Genomic DNA, 26372 nt, shown 5'->3' on the forward strand with positions numbered 1-26372 from the left:
GTTATGTTCTTTTTTTTTTTTTCCCCTCTACCGCTTAGTTACAGCAACCAGCCGGACTAAATAAACCTGTAGTACTGGTGCGGGGCCATGATGCGGAGAGGCTGATGAACCTTGTGCACAATAACACAGAGGCTCTTGTGAAGATAGAGATTCAGGAGGAGCCCAAGTGGGTGAGGCAGGGACTATAACTGTGCTTATACTGGGGGGCAGGATGGGGAGGAGACTTGTACATTGCTGGGGTGGTAGGTGATGGTGATTGGTCAGAAGGAAGACGCTGCCATAGTTACTGATGGATGACTGATGCGCTAACACTGTTTCCCCTCTCACAGCTTCACCACGACCTCTGGATTCTCATAACAGTGTTTGGTACAGTCTCCGTCCTTATCTTATACTCTGTTATTCGTCTTCGGTGCAAGCGGAGCCCCGCACAGGTAATGGCCACGTATTGAATGAAATATGATTTCTCTGTACACTTGCTTAGACATGTATATAGTTTTAGAAGGGACATGAGCTCACAGTTTGGTTCCTCGGATCGTTGCATGATGTTTGTGCAGAGCTTTACAGGGATACAGGATTTCAACCGGATTAACAATTTAAAGTGCCCGAGGAAAATACTCTGCAGGCGGCTTCATGTTGTCGTTGTGGCCATATGGACATTAGACAGGGTCACAACAACAGCTGCAGTGTATGAGCCGCAGCTGGAGTGGGAGAACGTCCCACCACAATCCGTACAGATGGCAGGAGTTTCTCTCCTATTTGTTCTTGCAGTGTTCACTACCTACCAGGGTTTTAAGCTTCTTGGCTGTATCCTGAAATATTGCTGCATTGTTTGTAAAAGGGATAGATACTACGCCCCTGCTGGACAGCTCGGCAGCAAGTAAACCTTTCTAATGTCAGGGAAAAGATGTTTAATTAGGGCAGTGGTTCTCAACTCGGTCCTCAGGACCCCACACAGTTCGTGTTTTCCAGGTCACCCAGCGGTATACAAGCGGGAAACCGGCTGCCTTAATACCGACAGCCGGCTTCCTGACTGTCATATCCCGGCGAGGGTGAAATTCCGGGTGTCTAGATGTAGACGCCTGACATTTCCCCGACGCCGGGCGCCGCGAGTGGACAGTCGGTTTTAGGTTTAGGGCACCTGGGGGGGACTTAGGGTTAGGCACCCCCCCCGGGAGGGTTAGGCTAGGGTTAGGCACCCCCGGGGGGCACTTAGGGTTAGGCACCCCCCCGGGGGACTTAGGTTTAGGCAGGGGGGAAGGGGGGTTAGGGTTAGGCACTTAGAGGGGGGATTAGTGCTAGGCACCCCTAAGGAGGGTTAGGTTAGGCTATACTTACCTTAGCGATAATCGGGATTTACAGCGCTGTCGGGCTTCCGCTGCCGGGCTCTGCTCATCTGTCGGCCAGGCGCTGACTGGAATCGGCCGGCGGTATTTCATACCAATTCCCACCCAGCAAGTGCATTAGTCATTGACACATTTTAATAGAGCCACAGATGGAGCTAATTAATTCACTTGTGAATCTGTGAGGAGACGTGGAAAACATGCACTGTTTGGGGTCCTGAGGACTGAGTTTGAGAACTAGAATCTAGGAGATCAGGTGGCTCAGAAATGGAAACCAGTCCATGCTTTTCACTAGCCACTTTCGTAGAGTTATTTATATTCATTGACACATATAATTATGTATATGTGTGTTTATACTCCATGGGGTTGATGTAATGTAGCCTGTGAGATGCAGGCTCCGGCGAGTCTGGCCATATTGTAATAATGCGGCAATCATTTAAAGGACAAATCAACCTGTTTTTGCCTCTTAAATGATTGCCACTTTAAAATACGGGCAGACTGGCCGGAAATGCACCTTTTATCTGTATCTTGCAGGCTATTACATAAGCCCCCATGTGTTTTCCATTATACTTTGATGATAAATCAACCTCTTGAAGGACTCTTGCACAACCACTCCTTTAATACAGATCTCCCTTCATTTGCCCCTAGAGATTGCCACAGCTTGCTATTCTGCAGCTCGAAAACACATACTGCAATAAGGCTAGGCTGAGCGTATTGAGTCCTCAGCAATCACTGTTGGTTGTACAGGGAGCCAATGGCTGATTTCAGGCAACAACGGGGTTTCCCGGGAGGGTTATAGGAGGGGATAGGGGAAAATTATGAGTGGCGATTTTCCATAAGTGGACAACGACTTTACCTGTATTTTGTCTATCCTTCCAGGACTCGGTACAGCAGCAGACTGCAGTGGCCATAAGCCGGCTTGGTACCAGAAAGTACCAGTCTCGGGTTTCAAGAGATCATTGCGCAAGGATTGCAAATGGTTGCCGACTGGAAACCGCCAGCACCAGCAGCTCTGTACCTTGCGCCATATGTCTGGAGGAGTTTTCAGATGGGCAGGTAATGCTTCTGCAGAGCATTTAATTTGAATCGGTCATCAATGAGAAATTACTACGTTTCAGTATATCATCTGCAACATTTGCTACAGATCAGACATAGAATTCAACCTGGTAACCTGATAAGTGTAGCAGATATAGCTTTCAGGGTTTTGACATTATTGCAAAAACTTCTTTGTGACCTTTAGCTCTTTTTTTTTTTTTTCTTTCTTTCTAGGACTTGCGGATTTTGCCCTGTTGCCATGAGTACCACCTGAATTGTGTAGACCCTTGGTTGAGGCAGAATCATACCTGTCCCTTGTGTATGTTTGACATCTTGGGTAAGTGAGATTGTACCGTATTGTCTAATAAGAGTATATGTTATGGGTGTTTATTGGATATTATTAATTTCTCCTTGTCCGAGTAGAACAGTATAGTAGACAGAGGCACAAATAGAAAATACTGAGCCCCACTGCAAAATGTTTGTAGCTCCCCAAACACCACAAAGATGACTGAAACCAAATCCTTGCAAACACAGATTACTGTATTCTTAATGAACTGCCCACTCCTCCCAGCTGTCATATTGAGTCTGCTGGCTCCCACACACACACAGCTTTCTTAGCTTCTGTGGTATAATTGCCGGAGATTGCCGCCTTTATTAAAGCAGTAGAGCAATCAGGCCCAGAGTGCAGTAGCCAATACCAGCAATCTGACAGCTAAGTGATCCGCAAGGGCGTTCAATGGGAATAAAGCAAAGTCAACAAATAATGATCGGGAAAGGAGCTTTGCTAAATCGTCTATGTGGTCATAGTTGCAAAAATGTAAATTTATAAATACAAACTGACCTGGCGTGTGTATAAACTTTTTTTATACTCATTTGGTTAAATGTTATTTGACGTGTTAGAGCAAAAAGACTGATGCTATTTTCTGAGACTGAAAAGACTTCTGAAAGAAAAACGAGGTACAATTTGTGTGGGTACTGCACAAGAAAATAGGGATTTTGGTTTTGCGAAGAGCACAAATGTGAAAAAATGGACTCTGCACAGGAACGGGTAAACCCTCAGCAGCAATAGGGTTAATTAATAACCCGCCATGTATTATGCTCAGATGGCAGCTGGCCTTAGAGCCTATTACGAACAGGTGAAGTTGAATCTGAAACAATAAAAAGGAGCAGCGCCTAATAGGATAGTGTATAAAGGGCCTGATTCAGAGCCGGACGCTCTGACAAGAGCGCTCGCTCTGAATCAGGGCCCTCCTACCTAAAATTGGAGCAGCCTCCTGGCCGCTCGCATAGCTGTGGGTGACCACCCACAGCTTATGCGAGCGGCCAAAAAGATGGTCGTGATGGTCAAGACCATCGGGCTTGCGACGAGACCCTGCGGTAGGGTCTCGCTGCCGCAAGTCCAGGAGTGCTTTTGGCTCTATCAGTGATGTCAGTGGGGCCGGACCCAGATGGTAGGCTTTCCCATGGGAACGCCTCCATCTGGGCAGCCACGCCCCCGGCACGCCCACCAAAGGGGGCGTGCTGTCACTCACCATTGACAGCACGCCCCCTTTGGTGCCAGACCCATAACGACGGCTGGCCGTCGCTATGCAGGTCTCGTGCATGCGCACAACGGAGCTCCCTCCGTCATGCGCACTAGGGCACCATCGACCCGCTTGCGAGCGCTCAGCGATCGCGAGCGGGTCTGAATCAGGCCCAAAGTTCAATAAATGGATTGTGCTGTATAAAGTGCAGGTGTGCACGTACATAATAAAGATTAGTCCAGGCGTTTGTCTCTGTCTGTAGTCCACAATCTCTTGTATCTGTCTGGAATATTTATTTGATTCGTTTCTCAAATGTGGGGAAAGCCCAATAGATCTACGTAGTGTAGTTAAATGTAGTTCAAACTTATACTGACGACCGTTAGAATTATTTATCTAACATTAGTATCGTTTCTGCATACTCAGCTCAACATCACGCTGTCCTTCCATTAAGGCAGGGATGGGGAACCTCAGGCCCGGGGGCCGTATAAGGCCAGCGGAATCATTTGGTCTGGCCCTCTGAGCTTTTTCCTGCTAGCCTCATCTGGCTAGCAGGGAGCCTAGAATGGCACCATGCCATAAGAATCTATGCAGCAGTGCTGCCTGGAGCATCCTTAGGACGCTTCAGATGGTCACACCGGATGCTCCGGGCATTGCTGTATTCACCGGCGATTGTGGCCTGGCTCCTGTGTGACGTGTCACTGAGGGGGCGTGGCCTGCACTGCGCCCGTGAATAATGTTATATATATCAAAATGGCCCTCGGCAGACAAAAGGTTCCCCACCCCTGCATTAAGGAATGGACCCACCACCAGCGCCTGGTTTCCAAAGCACCGCTTGGCTGCTCTCTGTATAAAATGTAACTTGTTGTTGTGCAGCCGTTTTTCTGAATACAAAAATCTACGAGGGGTAATTTACGGTTGAACATTAAAAAACAAACACACGCCTGCTTTCATAGGTACGTTTATTATATCATATTTTCAGTTATAGGCATTTTGAGATACTTGCAACTTTATATATAGTGTACAGATTTGTCCTCCTGCACTATTGCCACAGTTCCACCAAACAGCCAGGTCCTGTGCCACACAGCTTGCGCCAAGCCTCTTTTTTGCTCAAATGTGCGTTTTAGCATATCTATGCACGACCGAGTCTAAATCTGCATACAAAGCACTACGGTGCAGCTTTTTTCCATGCCAAGTTCGGAGGTACAGTCGCACACAGATATACACGTGTCGCATATCAGATCAATCAGTGCAGTCTTGTGAAGAGGTTTTGTCACATTGCGGTGCGGCTTAGATTAACATTTGTGCGAAAAAGACGCTACACCGCTCAGCGCCGCGCCGTGCCCTTGCACCGCATGACATATTGAGGCTAGGTGTCCGAGGACACCTCTTTCTGAAAAAAATATCTAACAATCATTATTAGCTGTCAATAGTATATAACAATCATTATTAGCTGTCAATAGTATATAACAATCATTATTAGCTGTCAATAGTATATAACAATCATTATTAGCTGTCAATAGTATATAACAATCATTATTAGCTGTCAATAGTATATAACAATCATTATTAGCTGTCAATAGTATATAACAATCATTATTAGCTGTCAATAGTATATAACAATCATTATTAGCTGTCAATAGTATATAACAATCATTATTAGCTGTCAATAGTATATAACAATCATTATTAGCTGTCAATAGTATATAACAATCATTATTAGCTGTCAATAGTATATAACAATCATTATTAGCTGTCAATAGTATATAACAATCATTATTAGCTGTCAATAGTATATAACAATCATTATTAGCTGTCAATAGTATATAACAATCATTATTAGCTGTCAATAGTATATAACAATCATTATTAGCTGTCAATAGTATATAACAATCATTATTAGCTGTCAATAGTATATAACAATCATTATTAGCTGTCAATAGTATATAACAATCATTATTAGCTGTCAATAGTATATAACAATCATTATTAGCTGTCAATAGTATATAACAATCATTATTAGCTGTCAATAGTATATAACAATCATTATTAGCTGTCAATAGTATATAACAATCATTATTAGCTGTCAATAGTATATAACAATCATTATTAGCTGTCAATAGTATATAACAATCATTATTAGCTGTCAATAGTATATAACAATCATTATTAGCTGTCAATAGTATATAACAATCATTATTAGCTGTCAATAGTATATAACAATCATTATTAGCTGTCAATAGTATATAACAATCATTATTAGCTGTCAATAGTATATAACAATCATTATTAGCTGTCAATAGTATATAACAATCATTATTAGCTGTCAATAGTATATAACAATCATTATTAGCTGTCAATAGTATATAACAATCATTATTAGCTGTCAATAGTATATAACAATCATTATTAGCTGTCAATAGTATATAACAATCATTATTAGCTGTCAATAGTATATAACAATCATTATTAGCTGTCAATAGTATATAACAATCATTATTAGCTGTCAATAGTATATAACAATCATTATTAGCTGTCAATAGTATATAACAATCATTATTAGCTGTCAATAGTATATAACAATCATTATTAGCTGTCAATAGTATATAACAATCATTATTAGCTGTCAATAGTATATAACAATCATTATTAGCTGTCAATAGTATATAACAATCATTATTAGCTGTCAATAGTATATAACAATCATTATTAGCTGTCAATAGTATATAACAATCATTATTAGCTGTCAATAGTATATAACAATCATTATTAGCTGTCAATAGTATATAACAATCATTATTAGCTGTCAATAGTATATAACAATCATTATTAGCTGTCAATAGTATATAACAATCATTATTAGCTGTCAATAGTATATAACAATCATTATTAGCTGTCAATAGTATATAACAATCATTATTAGCTGTCAATAGTATATAACAATCATTATTAGCTGTCAATAGTATATAACAATCATTATTAGCTGTCAATAGTATATAACAATCATTATTAGCTGTCAATAGTATATAACAATCATTATTAGCTGTCAATAGTATATAACAATCATTATTAGCTGTCAATAGTAGGCCTTTTGTATAGGCGCCGAATTTACACTTGTTGGGGAAAGATATGTTATACTCAATGTAAGGCAAATCTGTGTGTGCTCAACTTGCTTTACCGCATGAGGCAAGGCTGCTGCAGCTATTAGATCTGTGCTGCTCAAGATAATGGCACAAGCTGTGCACATGCGCTATGTAACATTATTACCTGCAAATGCTCTTGCACCCAGCTCCATCCAGATCACCTTTTTGTGTGCAGCATTTTACTTGTATAAGAGGCATATGCGCTGAAACGAGGGGGCGGCAATGGGGTGACCCCCCCAAAAACATTTGAAAGGTCGCCACTGTGGAACGGTATTCACAGATGATCAGGGGCTGGTGACGCGTCTTATAGACATGCCCCCTTTTCAATGGCCACGCCCCATTTTGGGTGCAAACTCGTGCCTTCGGCGGCTCACCCCTGCACTACACGAAGGAGGAGGAGGTGTAATGTGCGGTGTTTAAGTTGAAAGACCTCACATTACACCTCCTCTTTCGTGCAGTGCCGGGGCCACGCACCCTATTGCAGTAATGCACAGCCCCTGACCAGCCGCCGCTCCAGTCCCTGCCTCCTGCTACTCCGCCGCCTATGCGCTCATCCCTACTCGTATTGTGAAGTTAGACTTACAGTTGTATCACTTACATTTATGTTTTCTTCTTTCTTTACAGTGGAACCGAACTCACCCTCACGTCAGGCGCATGTGCGACCTCCCTCGCAGCCACCGTTATGGAGGCGCTACCCTGGCACTGCTCATTTCCAGTGTCCCGCTCAGCCTTCCACTACACCATTAATGCATCCCCCCCTGAACAATAGTATATTTTTGTCTAGCTCGCCCTATTTTCTTGGTGCTGGGCATCATTGGGAAACAGCAGTGCCCCGTTCTCACCGTCGTACGCCAGAGGGACCCAGGGAAGTGGTAATCCCTACACACTGTCAGGTGTCCAGTGGATATTTGCCGGATGACCCAGGCAGTGACAGCAGCTCGGGCCCATTTAATGGCTCCTCCAGCGAAAACTGTACAGATGTCAGTCTACACTGCTTGCAAGGTTCCTCCTCCTCTTCTTGCCACAGCTCCCAGAGCAACCCAGGGGACTCGCCCCCTCCAGCACTTGCCTCTATTCTTCTACCTCCGAATGATCTTCCAGGATTCAATACCGTTGGGCCAAGCCAGAGTTCCTATGCTAGTCATGTCCACTTTCACCAGCATCGGCATCACCACTACAAAAGACACCAGCCTAATCTGCCCCACCCTCACAGAGCCAAAAGGAGACCTCGGTCTTCTAGAGGTGTGACGAGGACAGATTTGGGGTGTCACAGGGAGCACAGAGTACCTAATGGCAAAACTGGGGAATCTAGATCACTTTTGACTCAAAAAGAACTAAGGACTCAGTCTTCTAGACCCTACCTTGATCCAAGGACTAACAGAGCGGCTGTGAGACACAGCCAATCTACGCCACTCTCTCCTTCACCAGCACATGAGCCAAATGAACCTGAAGCCCCAACTTCTTCCAGGGGCCACAGGACAGAACCTCCAAGCAGAAGTCATCGAAAGAAAAGATCTGCGCCTGCACAGCTTCCTCCCTACAGCACCCGTCACCTATGCCCAAACCAAGGTGTTCAGCACTGTGATAGAGCCCAGCCCCTATGGGCAGAAGGTGGCCGACTTCTGCTTGCTAGAGTGAACACACACCGTGAAAACACAGCAATGATGCACTTGTATCACCCTCCTCATCACAACCTTGGTAAGCATTGATGTCTATCCCTTAGGGCTTGCTTCTACTTGCACTTATGTGTGTGACTTCAAACTGTGCGGGAGAGTTGCTACGAAGCTGGAACAGGAAGCAATGATCCCTATGCCCATCTCCATTCCCACTGCATATTGCGTACACACGCGCCACACAGGACCAGTCAAAATTCAAAGCTGACAAAGCATTGGTGGTGTCTACTAAGTGGGAACCAGCGTTTCATTAATTTCTGTTTAGGGAAGATTTTCTCCAACCGTTATATATATATATATATATATATAGAGAGAGAGAGAGAACAATTGTGATCCGGCACTCACATGACCAAGACGAAGATACTTGCTTCGGTGCCCTCCCTTACAGGGAACGGCGTCCCCACAACAAAAAGCTAAATGAGGCGGCACTCGGAGTCTTAATAGTAATATAAATAGTAATATAAAGTAGTGCTGTTTATTCAAACATGCATCGACGTTTCGGGGGCCACCTGCCCCTTCTTCATCCTGAAGAAGGCACTACTTTATATTACTATTAAGACTCCGAGTGCCACCTCATTTGGATTATATATATATATATATATATATATATACACACACACACACACACGTGTATATATATATATATATATATATGTTTGGGTAATGTCTTCCATTTTTTGGTGTGGGTTTTTCTAACAACTCCTATGTTTGTTTGAGAATGGTTATAAACATTTTGCTGAATATAGACTGTTTTAATGTTGAAACGTGTCATCTCCATATTCTTTAATACGAGCAGCTAGACAATGATCACTTGGATCCCACTGCTGATTAAAATCACCTAAGGGCAGATGGAAGGGTGCTGGGACCAAGTGGAAGGAAGTCTCTACCTTAAAGTATACTTTATATATACAAATACAGGGTAAAGGGAGAGTGGCTTAGTCCCAGCACCTCTCCCAGCTGCCCTTTATGTGCTCATTGTTGTCTACATATTAGAGGGCACTATTATGGTAAGTGCTCAGATAATGTGTTCGTAACTTATACCCCTTTTACACCAGAGCAAAAACCTGGGTTTTTGCTGGGTCTACCCAGGTTGCAGCTCAGTGTAAAAGGGTCCCTGAAAAATAACCCGGGTCAAGTGACCTGGCAATCCAACCCAGGTAGTTACCAGGGTTGGACCCTGGATGGGCCCGGGTAATGGTGCAGTGTAAACGGTGCAACCCGGGTTATCCGACCTGGGCCATGCCTAAAATGAGCTGATTGGTGGTTGTGGAGCATTCACCTCCCACTTTTTATGACCTCACAGGTTTAGCGTGAACGGGGCTGACCTGGGAGTAACCCAGTTCGAAGCCGTCGCTATGGGTCTCGCTACAAAGGGGGCGTGCTGTCGATGGTGAGTGACAGCACGCCCCCTTTGGTGGGCGTGGTTGGCCAGACGGAGGCGTTCCCATGGGAACGCCTACCATCTGGGGCCAGCCCCACTGACATCACAAGTGATGTCAGCGGGAGTGCTTTCGGCTCTGATAGAGCCGAAAGCACTCCAGGGCTTGCGGCAACGAGACCCTACCACAAGGGTCTCGTCGCAAGCCCGATGGTCGCGATGGTCTTGACCATCGCGACCATCTTCCTGGCCACTCGCTATAGCTGTGGGTGGCCACCCACAGCTATACGAGCGGCCAGGAGGCCGCTCTAAAATTAGGAAAGACAGCCCTGATTCAGAGCGAGCGCTCTGTCAGAGCGTCCGGGCCTCAGTTATACTCTATATGCAGAGCTTATTATATCTGTTTGACAACCAGTGTACTTAGTGCTTAGAGTGTGCACCGGCATATTTTTTCCCTGCAAAACTTTATACATACTAAGGGGTAAATTTACTAAAGTGAGAGTTTTCAGAAGTGGAGATGTTGCCCATAGCAATCAATCACATTCTAGCTATTATCTTCTAGTAGGTGCCAGTTAAATGTTAAGTAGAATCTGATTGGTTGCCATGGGCAACATCTCCACTACTTAAAACTCTCACCTTAGTAAATTTACCCCTAAGTGTTTTATTTTTTTCACTTTTATTTTGTTCCCCTGTTCCAGGTGCTGGCACTGAAGAGATTGAAGCTGTCTGTGAACATACAGTGTAACTTCAGGCATTCCGCCCATGTTTGGCTAGAACCAACAGCCCAGGTTCCAGTGATGGGGGCACCAAAGTCCCCAGCACACTGCCTCCATATCCAAGCTTCTAGATCCTTCCACAGCCACGAGGTCACTTTACACCCGTAACATCTCCAGAGTCTGTGCAGCTGCTGGCTGCGCCCAGAACATCTGTGCATGTGAGTCTACACTTCCGGTTTCCAAGCCTGATGAGAAATGCCTAAAACATGTAGCAATTCCTCTGAGAATATTAATTACATGCTGCGTTCCTATGCCGAGAGTCCCTTCAGATTTAGCAGGTCGGAAAATCACGTGTATGACGGATTAAAGCAGGCATATTGCTTATATGTAATAGGAAGGGATAATAGTTTGGGCAAATGAATACTAAAGTGCTCCCTATAGATATATTTTGGTATTTAAAGTGGAGAATAAAATGATTGGAATTAATCTGATTTGGACAGCCTATAAGAAACAGATGCTGTTCTTGGTAGCGATGGACATTGAATAAGTATTTCCTCAGTATTTTGCCTCTAACACACAAGTATTCGATGTGTAGCCGTCCAGCTGGTTAACCACAACTGCAAACGTGCTGTGCCAAAGTATCTTCGCATAAAGCAGATACAGTCGTTACAGATCTTTCTGTCAGGTTCCCTAATTATGGCTATATCTGCTTTATCCTTTCACTGTTGCAGTCTCGCATTGTTTTTTATGTAAACTTATTGAACACACTTACCTAATTTTGAATGTACAATGCCTTTATATGGTCACAGAACTGCTATGTGACTTAATATCCATACAATACAGTAGGGGGAGATCCTATATAGACAGTAATGTTATGGCCTGTTCAGAGGTTTTTGATGAGATTATTCTGAAAAACTTCAACTAATAAGGTGAACTTAGCCATTATTTATAGTTGTGTTCTCTGACATCATTTTATTTCTCCTTTTAAACCATGTTTTTGCATGGTCCTATACTTGTCGGCTATGATCCATTCTGGTGTTCTGTGAATTTGATCTATCGAATATAGAATGCGACATTTAATCATATTTTAGTGCTGCATTCACACAGGTTTATTATATGCTAACATAGGGATAAATAGTTATTTTACTATAATCTGTGTCTGTTTAGAATTTTTCTGGAATTGGAATTGATTGCTGCCGACACAATGCACGTTCATCATGTCAACATTCACACTGACAGAATGTAGACATGGTATAATGTTGACATCATGTCAAAAGCCGATGTTCGGGTTAGGCTGCGGTGAGGGTTAGTTAAGACGTCTGTGGAAAATCGCATGGCCAACGGTCAACATTCTGGCATTGTCGACATTTGATATTGCCCATCCATGTCCCGTCTGGTGTCGACAGTTTAAAAATGATAGTAAGCTAGTGTTTTTCAAAAATTAAAGCCTCTAGAATACTTTGGGGTACAGAAGAAGGTAATGTGATTTTTAATTGTTATTAAGCTAAGTTTACAAAATATTTGAAAAACACAAGGTAAGTCCCATTTACAAGTTCTAGCAATTTTCCATATATACAACGCCCCGAAATATGTCCCACTTAAACCCGTTTTTTCCGAAAATCACCTGAAAAATGACATGCCATTGCTCAACTTATGCTATTAAAATGCCTCCTATTCCTTGTGAGGAGCGTGTCTGAGGTTCTGCGCTGAGCCCTTTAAACTACAAATGTGTTCCTACTTTTTAACTACTCTGGAGAGTAGGTAAAATAGAAGCCATGATAACTCCCATTAAGAGCCACATAAACCCAGATTTTGTAATTGAATATCAAAATGTTGCAGCCACTGTTTTTTTTCCCCGCGGTAACCCATATTAGCAGAACCCAAAGATGATTGAAATCAGGCTTAAGTATTGTATTATGTCCTTTTTTATCTTTACTGGAGAATTTTGTTGCTACTGCCCTTGCCTTTGATTTTTTTTTTCGGCTTATGATGTCATCATGCCTACAAAAAATCAAGCAAGAGACTGAAAACACCTACCGATTGTAGAGTAGTATACTAAGAAGTGAAAAAAAAAAACACTGACTTACCTGTGTACCAGAATTGCCCCATAGATTGGATAGATGGATGCAGTGGCGTCTCCAGAGGTGGGGCTGCAGCGCAGTCCAATGTTCAAATAGGGGAGCCACACCAGCTGCCAGTGAGTCCCGTTTAGCGATGTGGAGGGGCAGTTGATGGGGCTCCCCTATTTGAATTTTGGGCAGCGCTGCAGCCCCACCTCTGGAGCAGCCACTGGATGGATAGATCGGATTAATATTGTTAGGACCTGGCAACCTGGTTCTGCACTTGGACTTCTTGCTGTGGCTTCGGTCCCGGGATTCTCGCATTCCCCTGGTGGCTTCACTCTGTCTTTGTGGCCATGCTGTGCCTGCCTCTGGCATTCCTCCTGCCGTGTTTCCCGGTGGAATCGGTCACATGGCCAAAAGCATCAATCTCAGGACAAAAGGACATCTTGGGACACTGGTCAGTTGCCAGTGCAATGTTGGACATATCTTACGTCCTGTGGTTCCAGACTACAGGTCTCATTCCGTGGACTCTATATCCTGTGATTAGCCAGTCCCAGGCTGGTATCCTGTGCTTAGCCGGTCCGAGACTGGCATCCTGCATCTCATCTACCACAATTCTCAGCTTCAGAGCTTACTTCTACACTTCAGTCACCAGCCTGACCTCTTGAGTAGAAACTACATACGACCACCCAGCTTCTTATATACTAGTCACACCTCGTCTTCGGGAACACTAAAACCCCCAAACCTGACAGTTTGCACTGGCCAAATTAATCTGTAGGGAGATCTGAGTGTTAGTCCATGTGCGCTGCAAAGCCTCATGGACAGGTTTGAAAATCAGGAATCTACTCAGCAGCAAGTCATGCGGTTTGAGGGATCAACTTGATTGGACGGTATTCAGTCGTCACTTGCCACTGGTGTATCAGGTTCAAATGTAGCTTCAGTATCTCACTCACCTCATGAGTAGAAGCTACATACGACCACCCAGTTTCCTACACACTAGTCACAGCTCTGAACCAACCCAAGAGTCATCTTCGGGAACACTAAAACCCCCAAACCTGACCAATATAGAAAGATCAGATAAATAGAGTGGATGGATTGGATGGATGGGTGGATTAGATATAAATAGATCATATTTATAGATCCAGATATTTTTAATGATAGAAAACCTGTAATACATTTTCAACCACACAACTATAGAGTAGAGGAAGTTGTAACGGAGTTGGGATCAAAAATTTGGGTGCAGTTAAAAAGGCGAGTACACCATTCTAGATTATCTGTAAATAGGCCTGAAGCTTATTTGTTAATGTTTGTTATCTGTAACTGAATAAACAAATTGCTCTTTTAATTATAGAATTTTGAGGCCTACATTTTAGTTTTGAACTTGGTTATTTGTTCCTAGCTTGAAACTTAAAACTGTTCTGTGTGCCGTGCTTGGCACGTGTGCTGGTGGTCACTGACCACTGCTTTAGAACGTCTCACTAATCGTAGGACCACAGTTATATTTATTCTGCTTTCTAGTAATCAAACTTACCAATGTTTTTCTTTTTGTTACAGAGTTTCATGTGTTAAGACCTGAGGCTTTCAGGGCTCGGTTCATTACCCCCAATAGTGTCAACTGAAGTGACTGCAGAGCCATTATCCGCAGACCACCATCTACAGTATCAATCTGCAAGCGCCCCTTTACAAAGGAGATCTTCTGTGTTTGAACTGATCTGTGAGGAAAACCTGACCAGCATTGCTCTGTGACATCACTGCTAGCCTTAAATAGGACATATTTTTTGGAGATATACAGAGCAAATACCATTCATAGCATTTTCCCAGCACTGGACCATACCATTCATAGCATTTTCCCAGGACAGGACCATACCATTCATAGCATTTACCCAGGACAGGACCATACCATTCATAGCATTTACCCAGGACAGGACCATACCATTCATAGCATTTTTCCTGGACTGGGCCATACCATTCATAGCATTTTTCCTGGACTGGACCGTACCATTCATAGCATTTTCCTGGACTGGACCATACCATTCATTGCATTTTTCTTGGACTGGACCATACCATTCAGAGCATTTTGCCAGGACTGGACCATATACTGGCAACAGAATTCCAAGAACATACAAACCCAGCAGGCCAATGACCAAATTGGCAATACAATGCATACTTTAGAATATATAATCCATATTACAACAGGTGTTCAATGTTTAATAAGTATAATATACACTTAATAATTCACTTCTTCGATTGTATAAACAAACGCCGGTCTTGGCCTTAAACCCTCTGTGGAATGGGGGTAAAACATTCTCAGTGATACGGCAGCTGTAGTTTGAGATTTACCAAAAAAAATTTATTAAAAAAAATGTCTCCCCTAATTGGGTAAGTTTACTATAGGTACTTCTCTCAGGTACTGCCTCTGAAGCTTCAGAATAAGATCATTTTTTTAAGACTTATTTTACTTTCCGTGCCTCGCATCCCAAGAGAACAGATTGTAAACATTTAGTGCCTCTTCTATGCCATGTAAAAAATGTATAAAAAGATATGCTTTGTATATTTGTAATAGTATTATATTTATGAAAAATGTGGTTCTTTGAAGAACTAATGAAGCAAATTTTCCTATGGATATCCAGCTTGTTGGTCGTTCATTGTAATTCTGATAATGGTTCAGTCAGAAAACAAGAGAAAAATGGATTATTACTTTTATTTTTTTTTTTACATGGAATAACTTGAATTGGGCAGTAACAATTGACTTTTTAGATGATTGTTTCTCAATCTGCACTACGGGTACACCAAAGGGTAAAAGATGAAACAATTCAAACTCTAATATGGTGTAGATGTATCAAAGCTTGGAGAGGGTTAAAGTACAATCAATCAGCTTCTTACTGTCATTTTACAGGCTGTGGGGGAAATGTACTAAGCTCTGGAACGTGATAAACTACCAGCCATTCAGCTCCTAACTGTCATGTTACAGGTTGTGACAGGAGCTGATTGGTTGGTAGTTTATCACTCTCCAATTTATCACTTTCCAGAGCTTAGTACATCTGCCCCTGTGTTTGTAAAATGACAGCTAAGAGCTGATTGGTTGGTTCTGTACCTTTCTAAATTTGATAAATCTGCCTCTTAATCCTGTTGCATTTCCTCAAAATACTAGATTACAGTGTTATGCAGCCCATCCACTAGGCGATTATACCTAGCGATGGAGCGATAACGACGGTCATTATCGCTCAATCGCTTGGTAATTGCCCGCAAATCGGGCAGTAAAATGTTAAAAACGACCAGCGATGCGCGGGCCCGCTGGTCGTTTTTAACATCAATCATCGCCCGAACATGACTGTCAACTTGACGACCGCCGTCAGGTTGCCATGTTCGGGGATGATTGATCTGCATACACTGAACGTTCAGTGTGCAGTTCACCCCGCTGGAGACGACGGCGTCGTAATCGTGCCGTCGTCCCCCGCATCGTTAAATGGATGGGCAGCATTAGATTGTAATAAATGTAGGAGGAGATGACTGGAAAATGTTCACAGTCACAAATGGTGCTTTGTAAATATTTACAGCCCAACCATATGTAGTTTTACGTTATCAGCTCCTGTATGGGGCTCCTTGGCAAACCACACAGATTGGTTATTCAGTCTTTCTGCTAGAAGTGCTGAAAATTCACCACCCAGTAAGGATAGAGAACTCACAACTGTCGTTAGGGAAACCAGAAGTCTATGGAGTCCTGTAAGTTTGGTTTAAACTTTCTGTACTGTCTCTCTCCAACTTTATTTTGTTTGGTGATTCCCTGTTTTCATCAGATTCCACCGCTACTCTGTAGCTTTGGCTATGAGGGGCCTGACAACAATTGGTACTGATAGGTCCATCTTCACCCTTGTCCAGACTACTTGGTGATGCTTGCATTCTTATTACATATGAATAGCCAGACTTTGAATATATTAGGTGGATTTTGCCATGTGGTAAACTGTGTAATCCTTTCTGTTTGCAGACTCCTGTTTGGTATGCAATGTCTGCACACATTACATGCACCATTGGATATCTTGCCTTTTTATTGTCTAAAACAGAGGCTCCCAAACGCGGTCCCAACAGTTCAGGGTTTAGAGATATCCGTGGTTGAGCACAGGTGTTTAAATCAAATTGACTAAGGTACTAATTAGGTCACCTGTGGACAATCATGGATATCCTTAAAACCTGCACTGTTAGGGCGCCTTGAGGACCGAGTTTGGAAAACTCTGGTCTAAAATATTTGTATTGGCCATCAACATGTTGAGTATAGGGGCAGACATTGTCGAGGATGATACTAGGCAAAAAGAAACCCCTAGAAGTGCAGAATTGTATTGACCTGATCTACTTAAAATATTGTACACTTCTAACCCTACTCTTGCTAAAACAATTATTTTTAACAGCCTAGTGATATTAATGCAGGGATACATCCATTACCACTGGATTTATGTGTGTATACATAACACATCTGTGTATGTAACACACACACACAAACTCACTCCTATATATATTACAGAGATACTATATGAGAGTAGGACTGGCGTGTAATTGTGCAGCACATTTAATTTTATCCAATTGCCAACACAAAGCCGCATTTTAACTATCCTGATTTATTAACCTTCTTTAGCAATATTTTTTTCACCTCTTATCATAAAACATAATCCTCCACAATTACCTGTTTGCCTATCTCTCTTTATCTTGCTTTAACTTGGGACTTTAAACCGGAGATTATGGTTTAACTAAGGTTTTCGACACACATTACACAGTGCACAATACTTAATGATGACTCTCTTCATTTTAGCATCGGGGCCTTCAAAAGGTGCGCTGAGTGACCCCTAATACCTGCAGATTATGATTTGGCTTAGGTGCAAGAGCAGTATTATTCTAGCTTTTATCATTGCCAGTTTTTTTTGGTCGGTTTTGACCTTAAAAAATTGCTGCTTTATATCTTGTGGCTAAATTGACGAAATCTCGGTTGCTTTTGTAAGTAAAGGCCCCCATACATCAGAGATTGATTGCAGCAATCGTGCAATTTGCAATCGATTGTGTATAAAAATCTTTCCCTTTTTCAATCGATTGCAAATTGCACGATTGCTGCAATCAATCTCTGATGTATGGGGGCCTTTACTGTAGTTTCCATAAAGTATGTGATTTCAAATAGGAGACACTTAAAGGTATTTTTGCACACATAAAGCTAATTTATGTGCACTAAAGCATAGTGTCTCTCTCATGTTTACTGCAGAATGACTTTTGTCAGACGACTAACTACACTTGGGAGAGAAGTAGCAGAGTACAATAACAATGTTTGGGTGGTAGCTCAGGGTTCCAGCCCTTTACCATTCACACCCATTGCGGCAAGTTTGACATTGATGAGTTAAAGTTATCTGTGGGTCAGGGACTTACTGTACGAGACCTTGGATGTCTTTGCCTATTGAGAAATATTTGTAATTTAAGTGGGCGAGCTGAGAAAATAGTGTGTGTATGAATTTTATACACCCAGTAAATGTGAGTCTCACTGCTACCAGACCCTTCATTTACGAATATACAAGTACTGTTAAGGCTATTGTTAAAGCCGACCACCCGTACCGCCGATGACTGACAGCTCAACTGGGCTGGCAAATTCAAATGCCTGTCTAGTTCTGTCAGGGAACGCACATCAAGTGGCCGATCGGTAAGTCTATATAGTTTACCTGATCGGCCGCTATGTCGGCGAATCCGCCTGTCGGCACAGTGTGTAGCCAGCTTAAGTTAATTGTTTCATCCTGAAGTTTAGGGAAGTTATTCGACAGCAAGCATAACTGACTTGTTAGGTTTCGAATTAGAGCTTTTTATCCTGTGTAAAAACATTACATTAATAACCTAACAACATGGGATGCAGCTTCAGGGGTTTTGCTTAAATCCTGATCTTTCAACAGAGCGCCAATGGCAATTTACCGTTAGAGAGAACCATGTATTTTATGCAAATGCTTCATGAATGAAAGTTCCTGTCTTAGGTTCAGTTGTAAACATAAAATATGGGTTGGCTTTTAAGGAATTATAAAGATTTACAATATAGGTTCTTTTTAAACATTTCTGCCTCACCTGTGATTGCCCGTATTGACAGAAGTACAGACACGACCCTTAATTATAACAGGTACACTACAGCGATATCTGCACGATTTGTTAGTTCCAGACAAATTAAAACGACAAATCGTGCATTGTATATGTATGATTGCGCGCTCCCGCGGGTTGTACATGATATCATTTGGCCGTGCAGCACAGCCAACCAATCAGAAGATATTGTGTACAAGGTGGTGCAGTTTAATGAAGGATGGAACAAGATATCGTTCTGTTGTTCATTAAATTGGCAGTGTTTACGGGCAATCACCAGGGTCGTAACTATGATGGTTCGACCTGTGCCCACAGCACTGGGCACTGCAGGGCAAGGGGCGCTGTTTGTGCCTGTCAATTTTTTTTTTTTGTAATCCTTCTCACTTGTAGCTTCCTCTTCTTTTATCCCCAGCATCTCCTGGCCGCCCCTATATCCTCTCTGGCCGACTCCCCCTCCCTCTGGCCACCTCCCAAGCACTTTCAGTCACAGCCTCTTTTATTTAACTCGCACAGCTACCGATTCCCAACCCACGTGTTGCCAGCAAACCACCTGTACCAGAGCCGGTGAGTTCAGCTGCCGGCACAGGGTACATACACGGACCTCCCCGCCGCTGATATTTGCTGCATATACTGTACATTACAAGCAGCGCTCTTTGTATACCTTCAGTCGGTGATCTACACTGCCGACTCCAGGCTTGTGCGTGGCTGTTCTGATCCTGCTGCAGCTCCTCCAGTGCTCTCCTGCCATTACAGCTGGTCAGTTATACTGTATAATTATTGTGTATCATCACTGCAGTCATTGGATACACACTGTATTTGGCAGTGACACCTAGACAACAGCGGTACAATGGGATCACTACCCCTTCATCATCATAAGGGACAAATGAGAGTTGTCATGGCCTTTCTCCATGAGGCCACGCCTCTCTTCCGGGTGTGCGTTCTATGTCCCTATTAGAAAAATCTGGTAATCACGAATGGTCTGAGATGAAGGCAATTAGTACCGACCATCGTCCCGATTACCCGTCGTCGTAGTGAGTATCCAGCCATACCTTTGAATGTAATGCACATGGCACGCACTCTACATATAAACATTTGGACATGTACCCGAATTACTAGACTGCTACAATTTCCATGCAGGAGAAACATTGTTGTTCATTCTTCCATAACATTTGCACTAATGTCTAATTTATCATATCTCATCTGGCAGCTCGGCTACAGCAGGGAGGTAGGATCTGCAGTAACACATAGGAGGCTCCAGAGGGATATCATAGTGTGGAGAACATGTGGCCTGGTGCAAAGCTGCATGGAATTATGTGTGTGTCAGTCCAGGTGATTGCAGCAATTCTCCACAATTAAACTATAAGAAAGTCACAACATGCTACTGAAATCTCATTCCGGTGCTTAGGGGTCTGTTCATTAAGATATGCAGTAAAGAATTGTTAATTATCGCTATATATCGCATCACTTCGATGTGATCTATAGTTTTCATGGGATGTAGTTATGTCAATACCGCCATCCCGACGAGGGACTTAAGATAGGGGTCTGTATTTCGACGCCTATGTTAGACGCTGGGATGCCGAAGGACGCCAGCCCAAATGAGGTAAGTCCGGGGCGCCCTTAGCGTTAGCCATGGGGGGGAGGGGGGTGTTAGGTTTAGGTAGTGTAGTGGGGTTAGGTTTTGAGGGGGAGGTTAGGGACCACTGGGGGTTAGGCACAGGCACGAAGGGGAGAGGTTTAGGCTACAAGAAGGGAGGGTAAGTATGCTCAACCCGACCCCTGTCGGTATACCAGCCATCTGGACAGCCGGCATTACATACACATTCCGTTTTGATAAGTAGCAATTCATGTACACTTACCGGGGGAAGCTTGGATGGAGGTGGAGCTAGAGGGGACCCCCGCATATACCTGGTCACCTTACAATACTGGCGGCAGGGGAAGGAACGGGGGGCAAGGAGCATCCTGGATGGAAGTGACCCGGCATATGAAAATGTATTGTGATGCTATACATACAGGAGCAGGTGCACCACTGCAGAAGTAATAAGCTTCTCCAGCGATTGTCCTGCTCTATGAATAGCTTGATGCAGAGAAGAGCCCGGTTTTCAGCTAAACAGGACAATTCACTGCTTCATGAATAGACCCCTTAATTTCTTATTTAGATGTGCTCCATTCAGTGGCGGAACAATGGGAGATAGTGGAGGTGGTCACCTCCGGGCGCCAGCCCTGAAGGGTGCGTCCTGATCTCCTTCAGGACTCATGACAGGACCTCCGGGAGGCAAGATGTGCTGCACATATAGTGGGTAAGCACGCAGTGCACACTTGCCCCCTAACTCCTTTGTCAGCCCCAGCCAGGGCCGCCATCAGGGGGGGACTGCCCAGCCTGTAGTCCTGGGCCCGGAGAGAGGGGGCCCGGATGTCTGCAGAGCTCGCGGAACAGCAGCCAATCAGGAGCGTCCTCTCCTGATTGGCTGTCAATCTGCGAGCAGCCAATCAGGAGCGGACGCTTCTGATTGGCTGTCGGTCCGTGAGCTGTGATTGTCTCGCGGCTGAACCATATTCAAAATGCTGCCAGCACTGTTTCTTTTCCCTTGCTGCCAGTGCAGTACACATTGCTGACATCCTTGCCCGGTTTTCGCCATGCCTGACTGGCAGCCAGTGACAGGTAAGTACACTGACCCTTCCCTGCACCCCCTTTCTAGTCCAGCCAGCCTTCTCTGCACTTCTCCCCTTAGTACGGCAATCCTTCCCAACCCTGTGCCCCCCTAGTCCAGCTAATTTTCCCTGCCCTGTGCCCTCCCCTAGTACAGCCAGCCTTACCAGCCCTGTGCCCCCCCTAGTACAGCCAGCTTTCCCAGGCCTATGCCCCCCTAGTACAGCCAGCTTTCCCAGCCCTGTGCCCCCCCAATCCATTTTTCCTAGCCTTATGCCCGATGTCCAGCTTTCTCTGCCCTGTTTCACCCCTCCTCTACCATTCTAGGTCCACCTCTCCCAATTGATGCATCACCCATGATGTAGCTCCGCCTACCTATGACCCATCCCCCAAAATAGGCAGGGGGGCCCTGCCTATTTTGTCAGTACCGGGCCCCACAATTTCTGATGGCAGCCCTGGCCCCAGCCCCTCTGCTCTGGCTGTGGGGAGGTGGTACACAGCAGCACACTGCTATCTCTGAATCCTGATCAGCATCAATGAGTGAAGGGGGGTGGGGGGGAGTATACTTATATTGTTTTTCTGAGTGGTATTCTTAGCGCCTTTAGCTTGAGGATGTGGGTGCTGCCGGGGTGTTGGTAGGGAGGCTGTGTGTGGGTGCTGCCGGGGTGTTGGGAGGGAGACTGGGTAATGGTGCTGCCGGGGTGTTGGCAGGGAGGCTGTGTGTGGGTGCTGCCGGGGTGTTGGGAGGGAGACTGGGTAAGGGTGCTGCCGGGGTGTTGGCAGGGAGGCTGTGTGGGTGCTGCCGGGGTGTTGGCAGGGAGGCTGTGTGTGGGTGTTGGCAGGGAGGCTGTGTGTGGGCGCTGCCAGGGTGTTCGCAGGGAGGCCGGGGTGTTGGTTGGGAATGAAGGGGGTAGAAAACTTTTGTTCCTCCTGTGACCTTTTTAATAATTTGAGTGTAATTATTAGTATAAATATTTCCATAAAGCCATTTTTCTGTCAAAAAAGGTTTCCGTTGCCCATGTTTGTAACTACAGTATAAGCCTATATGGGTGATAAAAGCTATAGCATTTGTTTTAGCAGATAAGGAAATAAGTCATCAGTCCATAGTGAAAGCAGCCATTTTGTGGTCTGAGCCAATATTGATGAGAATGCAGCCTATTGTTCCACTGGGGACCAGTAAGATCACTGAGGTATGAGGCATAAATAAGTTCCTTTTTCCTCAGTAGCTCCCATTTCTTTACAGCAGTTGTCATCTGCCATTTTAGTATATGATTTCTAAATATCATATCACCCTTGATTTTAACATGTTGCCTGCACCATGAACATGCTAATCGGAAGAGTGCATCTGTAACACTATATGCATTAATAGGTAAGCTCTCCCACTAAGGCTCATGTGTTCTGATTTTCTATTCTTTTCATACAGGGAGAGGCAAATAGACAAGTGGTGGTGTTGCCCATAGCAACCAGATTCTAACTTTAGCTTATCGAGTACCGTCTATAAAATGATTCTGATTGGTTGTTAATCTACTTGTCCTTTGTCCTCTTTAGGTTTGAGATAGATATAGATCTATCTATCTATCTATCTATGTAGATTTATCTTGCAGCCCATGTTTTTCCAAATGAAAACTCGTGATGCATCTGACCATGATAAGCAGGAACAGGTCTTTAACTTTTTCTTTACGTGGAACCAACAAAAGTCTTAAGAAAACTTAATTTCACTTTGGCTTCGCTTTTCTTCATATCAGAATTATGGGAGCCTTTGGCGCCATGCAAGTCATGGTCTTTGTAAATGATCCCCCAATTTGTCTCTCGTATCAAGACGTATATAATCAGCCCATACAGCCTCCTCAGCACAAGGACTCGTGGGATTATTGCATGCTGTAAACATCAAAGAGCTGGCCTCTTTCCTAGTATCCATTTCTCTTTTTTTTTTTTTTTGTTAGTGAGCTGTAAAGAAAGAAAGCAAAGAAGAGAAAAAAATCCTATAGCCCAACATAAAACACACATATTAAAATACACCAGAAAATAGCTTATAAGTGAAAGAAATAAAAATGAAAGGCCAGTAAGCAGGGCTGCTGACATTACTGACGGGCCCGGTACTGGGAGGCAGCGTGTCCAACTGGGAGTGATCACCCGACCTTCCTCCAGAGAGAGAGAGAGAGAGAGAGAGAGAGGGGAATGCCTCTCTCTCTGGCACACACAGCAGCATGTGTGCTGGGCTGGGGAGATAGACCACTGACTGCAGCAGCAGCCCCCTATTTACTAGGCCTGGGATGGAGAAAAAAAGTGAATGACAATAAAGTACCAACCAACCTGCTCCTAACTCATTTTTCAAACAGCCTGTGACATGGCAGTTAGGAGCTGAGTGGTTGATACTTTATCTCCATCCAAGGCTTAGTAAATATACACTTCAGTCCTCTCTCTCCCTGCCCAAAATACCGCATCAGGTGTGGAGGGAAGGTGGGGGCTGCAGGACCTGGGCCCCTTCAACAGGTCCAGGTAAAGGGTACCCGCTCCCGTCCTCCCTCCCTATGTACACCTGCCTGGAAGCCAAAAGTCAGTTCAAGGAAACTGAAACCTGAAATCATAAAAGGATCTGTGATGTCCCAAGGTTCCTTGGCAGTGTTAGCCTGGGGCATGAAGGGCCCACCAGGGAATGCAGGGGCTCAAGCTTAAGGAGTGCAGCCAGCCACCAGACTTGGCCAACCATTCGAGAGGACATGCAAAGAACAGGGGCTCTTTATAAAGGAGGGGATGGGTGTGTCAGGACCACACATTTTATTTGGCAGGAGGACTAATATTGGTGTAGTTTCCATAGAAACACACAAAGCACCCAAGTTCATCCATGATCCTGCTCTACCAAGTTACTGACCCCTAGAGGGGGAAGTGGGGCCCACCGGTGATTTCCCCTGTACACCTGTGGGCCAGTCTGACCCCGTTCCTTGGCTTCAGTTGAATCTGACCCACCAACTCTGTACAAAATGCTCTGGTGTAATTAATTCTGGAAACATCTCATTCGTTTTCCTATTGCAGTCACTGGTGCTGATTTAGCAGTAATGAAACACTTCTCATCAATTTATTCAGCCCAACCAAGTTACTCTAATAGGGGGATAAATAGAAAGTCCAACTACAACTCTAATCATGAAAGGGGACATGTTGGAATGCCTCCTAACCATGCGTTGCCATTCATCCAGCAAAGAGAGAAAATTGCAGACAGAAAATTCCCAATAACTTGAAATTTTAAAGAAAACATTTCTCTTATACAAATGTTTACATTGATTTTTGGATGGGATGTAAGAGCTGTTGTTTTGGTTGCTTCCCCAGAATTGCCTAAAACCCACCCTTGATGCCAGCTATGATTTAAACAGTTTTCATTTCCGACATCTCGGTTGACAATATGCCAGGGAGTTGCTTAAAATTGGTATTATTATGCCTGGAGTTTTGTGTGTATCGCCATGACAACATGTGAGCAGTAATGACTCACTGCAGAACATGTACCTGGAAATTTGTACAGACAAGAGAGATGTAAAATGAGTTTCATTTCCTGAATGGCCCCAAGAGCTGGTGCTCTGTGTGGGAAAAATAGAGAGAGAGATTGTATTTAGTAGTAAAACCTGATGTATATGTCAACTAGCGCCCTCTTGTGCCCCCTGGTGATAATGCAACTAGTATGCCTCACATTTATATAATGAAAGAAAGATAGTGATATAATAATAGATACCAATGCACCAATAAAAAACACAGTACGAAATTCTGGGCCTGATTCAGAGGTGGACGCAATACAGATGTTTACGCAGTTGAATGATATTTTGCTACTGCGTATGCGAGAAAAGTCAGAGAAACCCTTACTGTGCACGAGTGAACCTAACTGTATGATAGCTGTTGGATACGGGATCAGTATCATTAGAAAAGGCCACTGATGATCATGGGGTGTTTTTGAGATGCGATTGGGAGGTGACCTGAAGTGAATGCAAAAAGAGGGTGTGTAAATGCATGTGGCTGTGTTCTCTTCTGCAGCACCACAGCCACAGAGGTCATTGGTTGAGGTATTTGAGATGCGTGCAATTGGACGATGGCAGAGTGTTCTTAACCATCATACAACTGTCCGGCTGCCTCCTCCAGGAGGGGGCAGCCAGGTCAGCATAGTGGAAAGACGTGATCCGGAACATTACATTACCCGACATTAGTCAACGTGGCCCCACCACCGTTACACAAGGCCGAGATTACAGGCATTGTGATGCAGGGGGCCAGGGTCATGATGACAATTTTCAGCATAAATCACGTCATTGCCCGCCGGCTGCGGGGTGGGGGTGGGGGGGTGAGTCTGGGGAGGTTTAGTAGTAGGCGGTCGGCCAGGAGACTTGGCTGCTTTTCCATGCAGCCGGGAGTGCCACCTAAATTTTGGGAGAGTAGGCAAGTATGCCACTAGGGGATTTGCACTGTGCTCAGATAATGGAAGCGGGCATCTCAGGGGTTACTCAGTCTGTGGCATATTATTACAGAGGGTGAATAAATGCTAAAACTGGCATTTGCATAATTTTGCTATTGCAAATCTGTAATAAATCACAGCCACTCATGAATTGAGATTTTGTGGTGTGTTGGTGAAACCGGGCGCTCCTGTTGAGGTTAAGCGGGCCGTGAACGGTAATGGGTTTTCCCTAGTGAAAACCAAAGTCTGAATTGTGTGTCTAAAGGTAGGTATTACCATGTACTTAGGTGCTCCTCAATATAAATGCTGTGACGGAGCCGACCGTATAGATGACATAG

The 26372-nt window shown here is 44.1% G+C and overlaps 1 protein-coding gene across 1 annotated transcript in view; it reads left to right on the forward strand.

Annotated features, from left to right (window-relative positions):
- Positions 1 to 15491, forward strand: part of RNF43 (ring finger protein 43) — a 65271-nt gene extending 49780 nt beyond the window's left edge. The window contains exons 4-10 of the mRNA XM_088454259.1: positions 39 to 170; positions 330 to 431; positions 2220 to 2396; positions 2610 to 2712; positions 7663 to 8736; positions 10788 to 11023; positions 14423 to 15491. Coding sequence (XP_088310385.1) covers positions 39 to 170; positions 330 to 431; positions 2220 to 2396; positions 2610 to 2712; positions 7663 to 8736; positions 10788 to 10834 — 1635 coding nt within the window. The 3' untranslated portion in view covers positions 10835 to 11023; positions 14423 to 15491. The remainder of the gene's footprint in view (positions 1 to 38; positions 171 to 329; positions 432 to 2219; positions 2397 to 2609; positions 2713 to 7662; positions 8737 to 10787; positions 11024 to 14422) is intronic.
- Positions 15492 to 26372: the final 10881 nt, after the last annotated feature.

The sequence above is a fragment of the Taudactylus pleione genome, unplaced genomic scaffold, assembly GCF_031769625.1.
Source record: "Taudactylus pleione unplaced genomic scaffold, aTauple2 ptg000040l, whole genome shotgun sequence".
Classification (NCBI taxonomy): domain Eukaryota; kingdom Metazoa; phylum Chordata; class Amphibia; order Anura; family Myobatrachidae; genus Taudactylus; species Taudactylus pleione.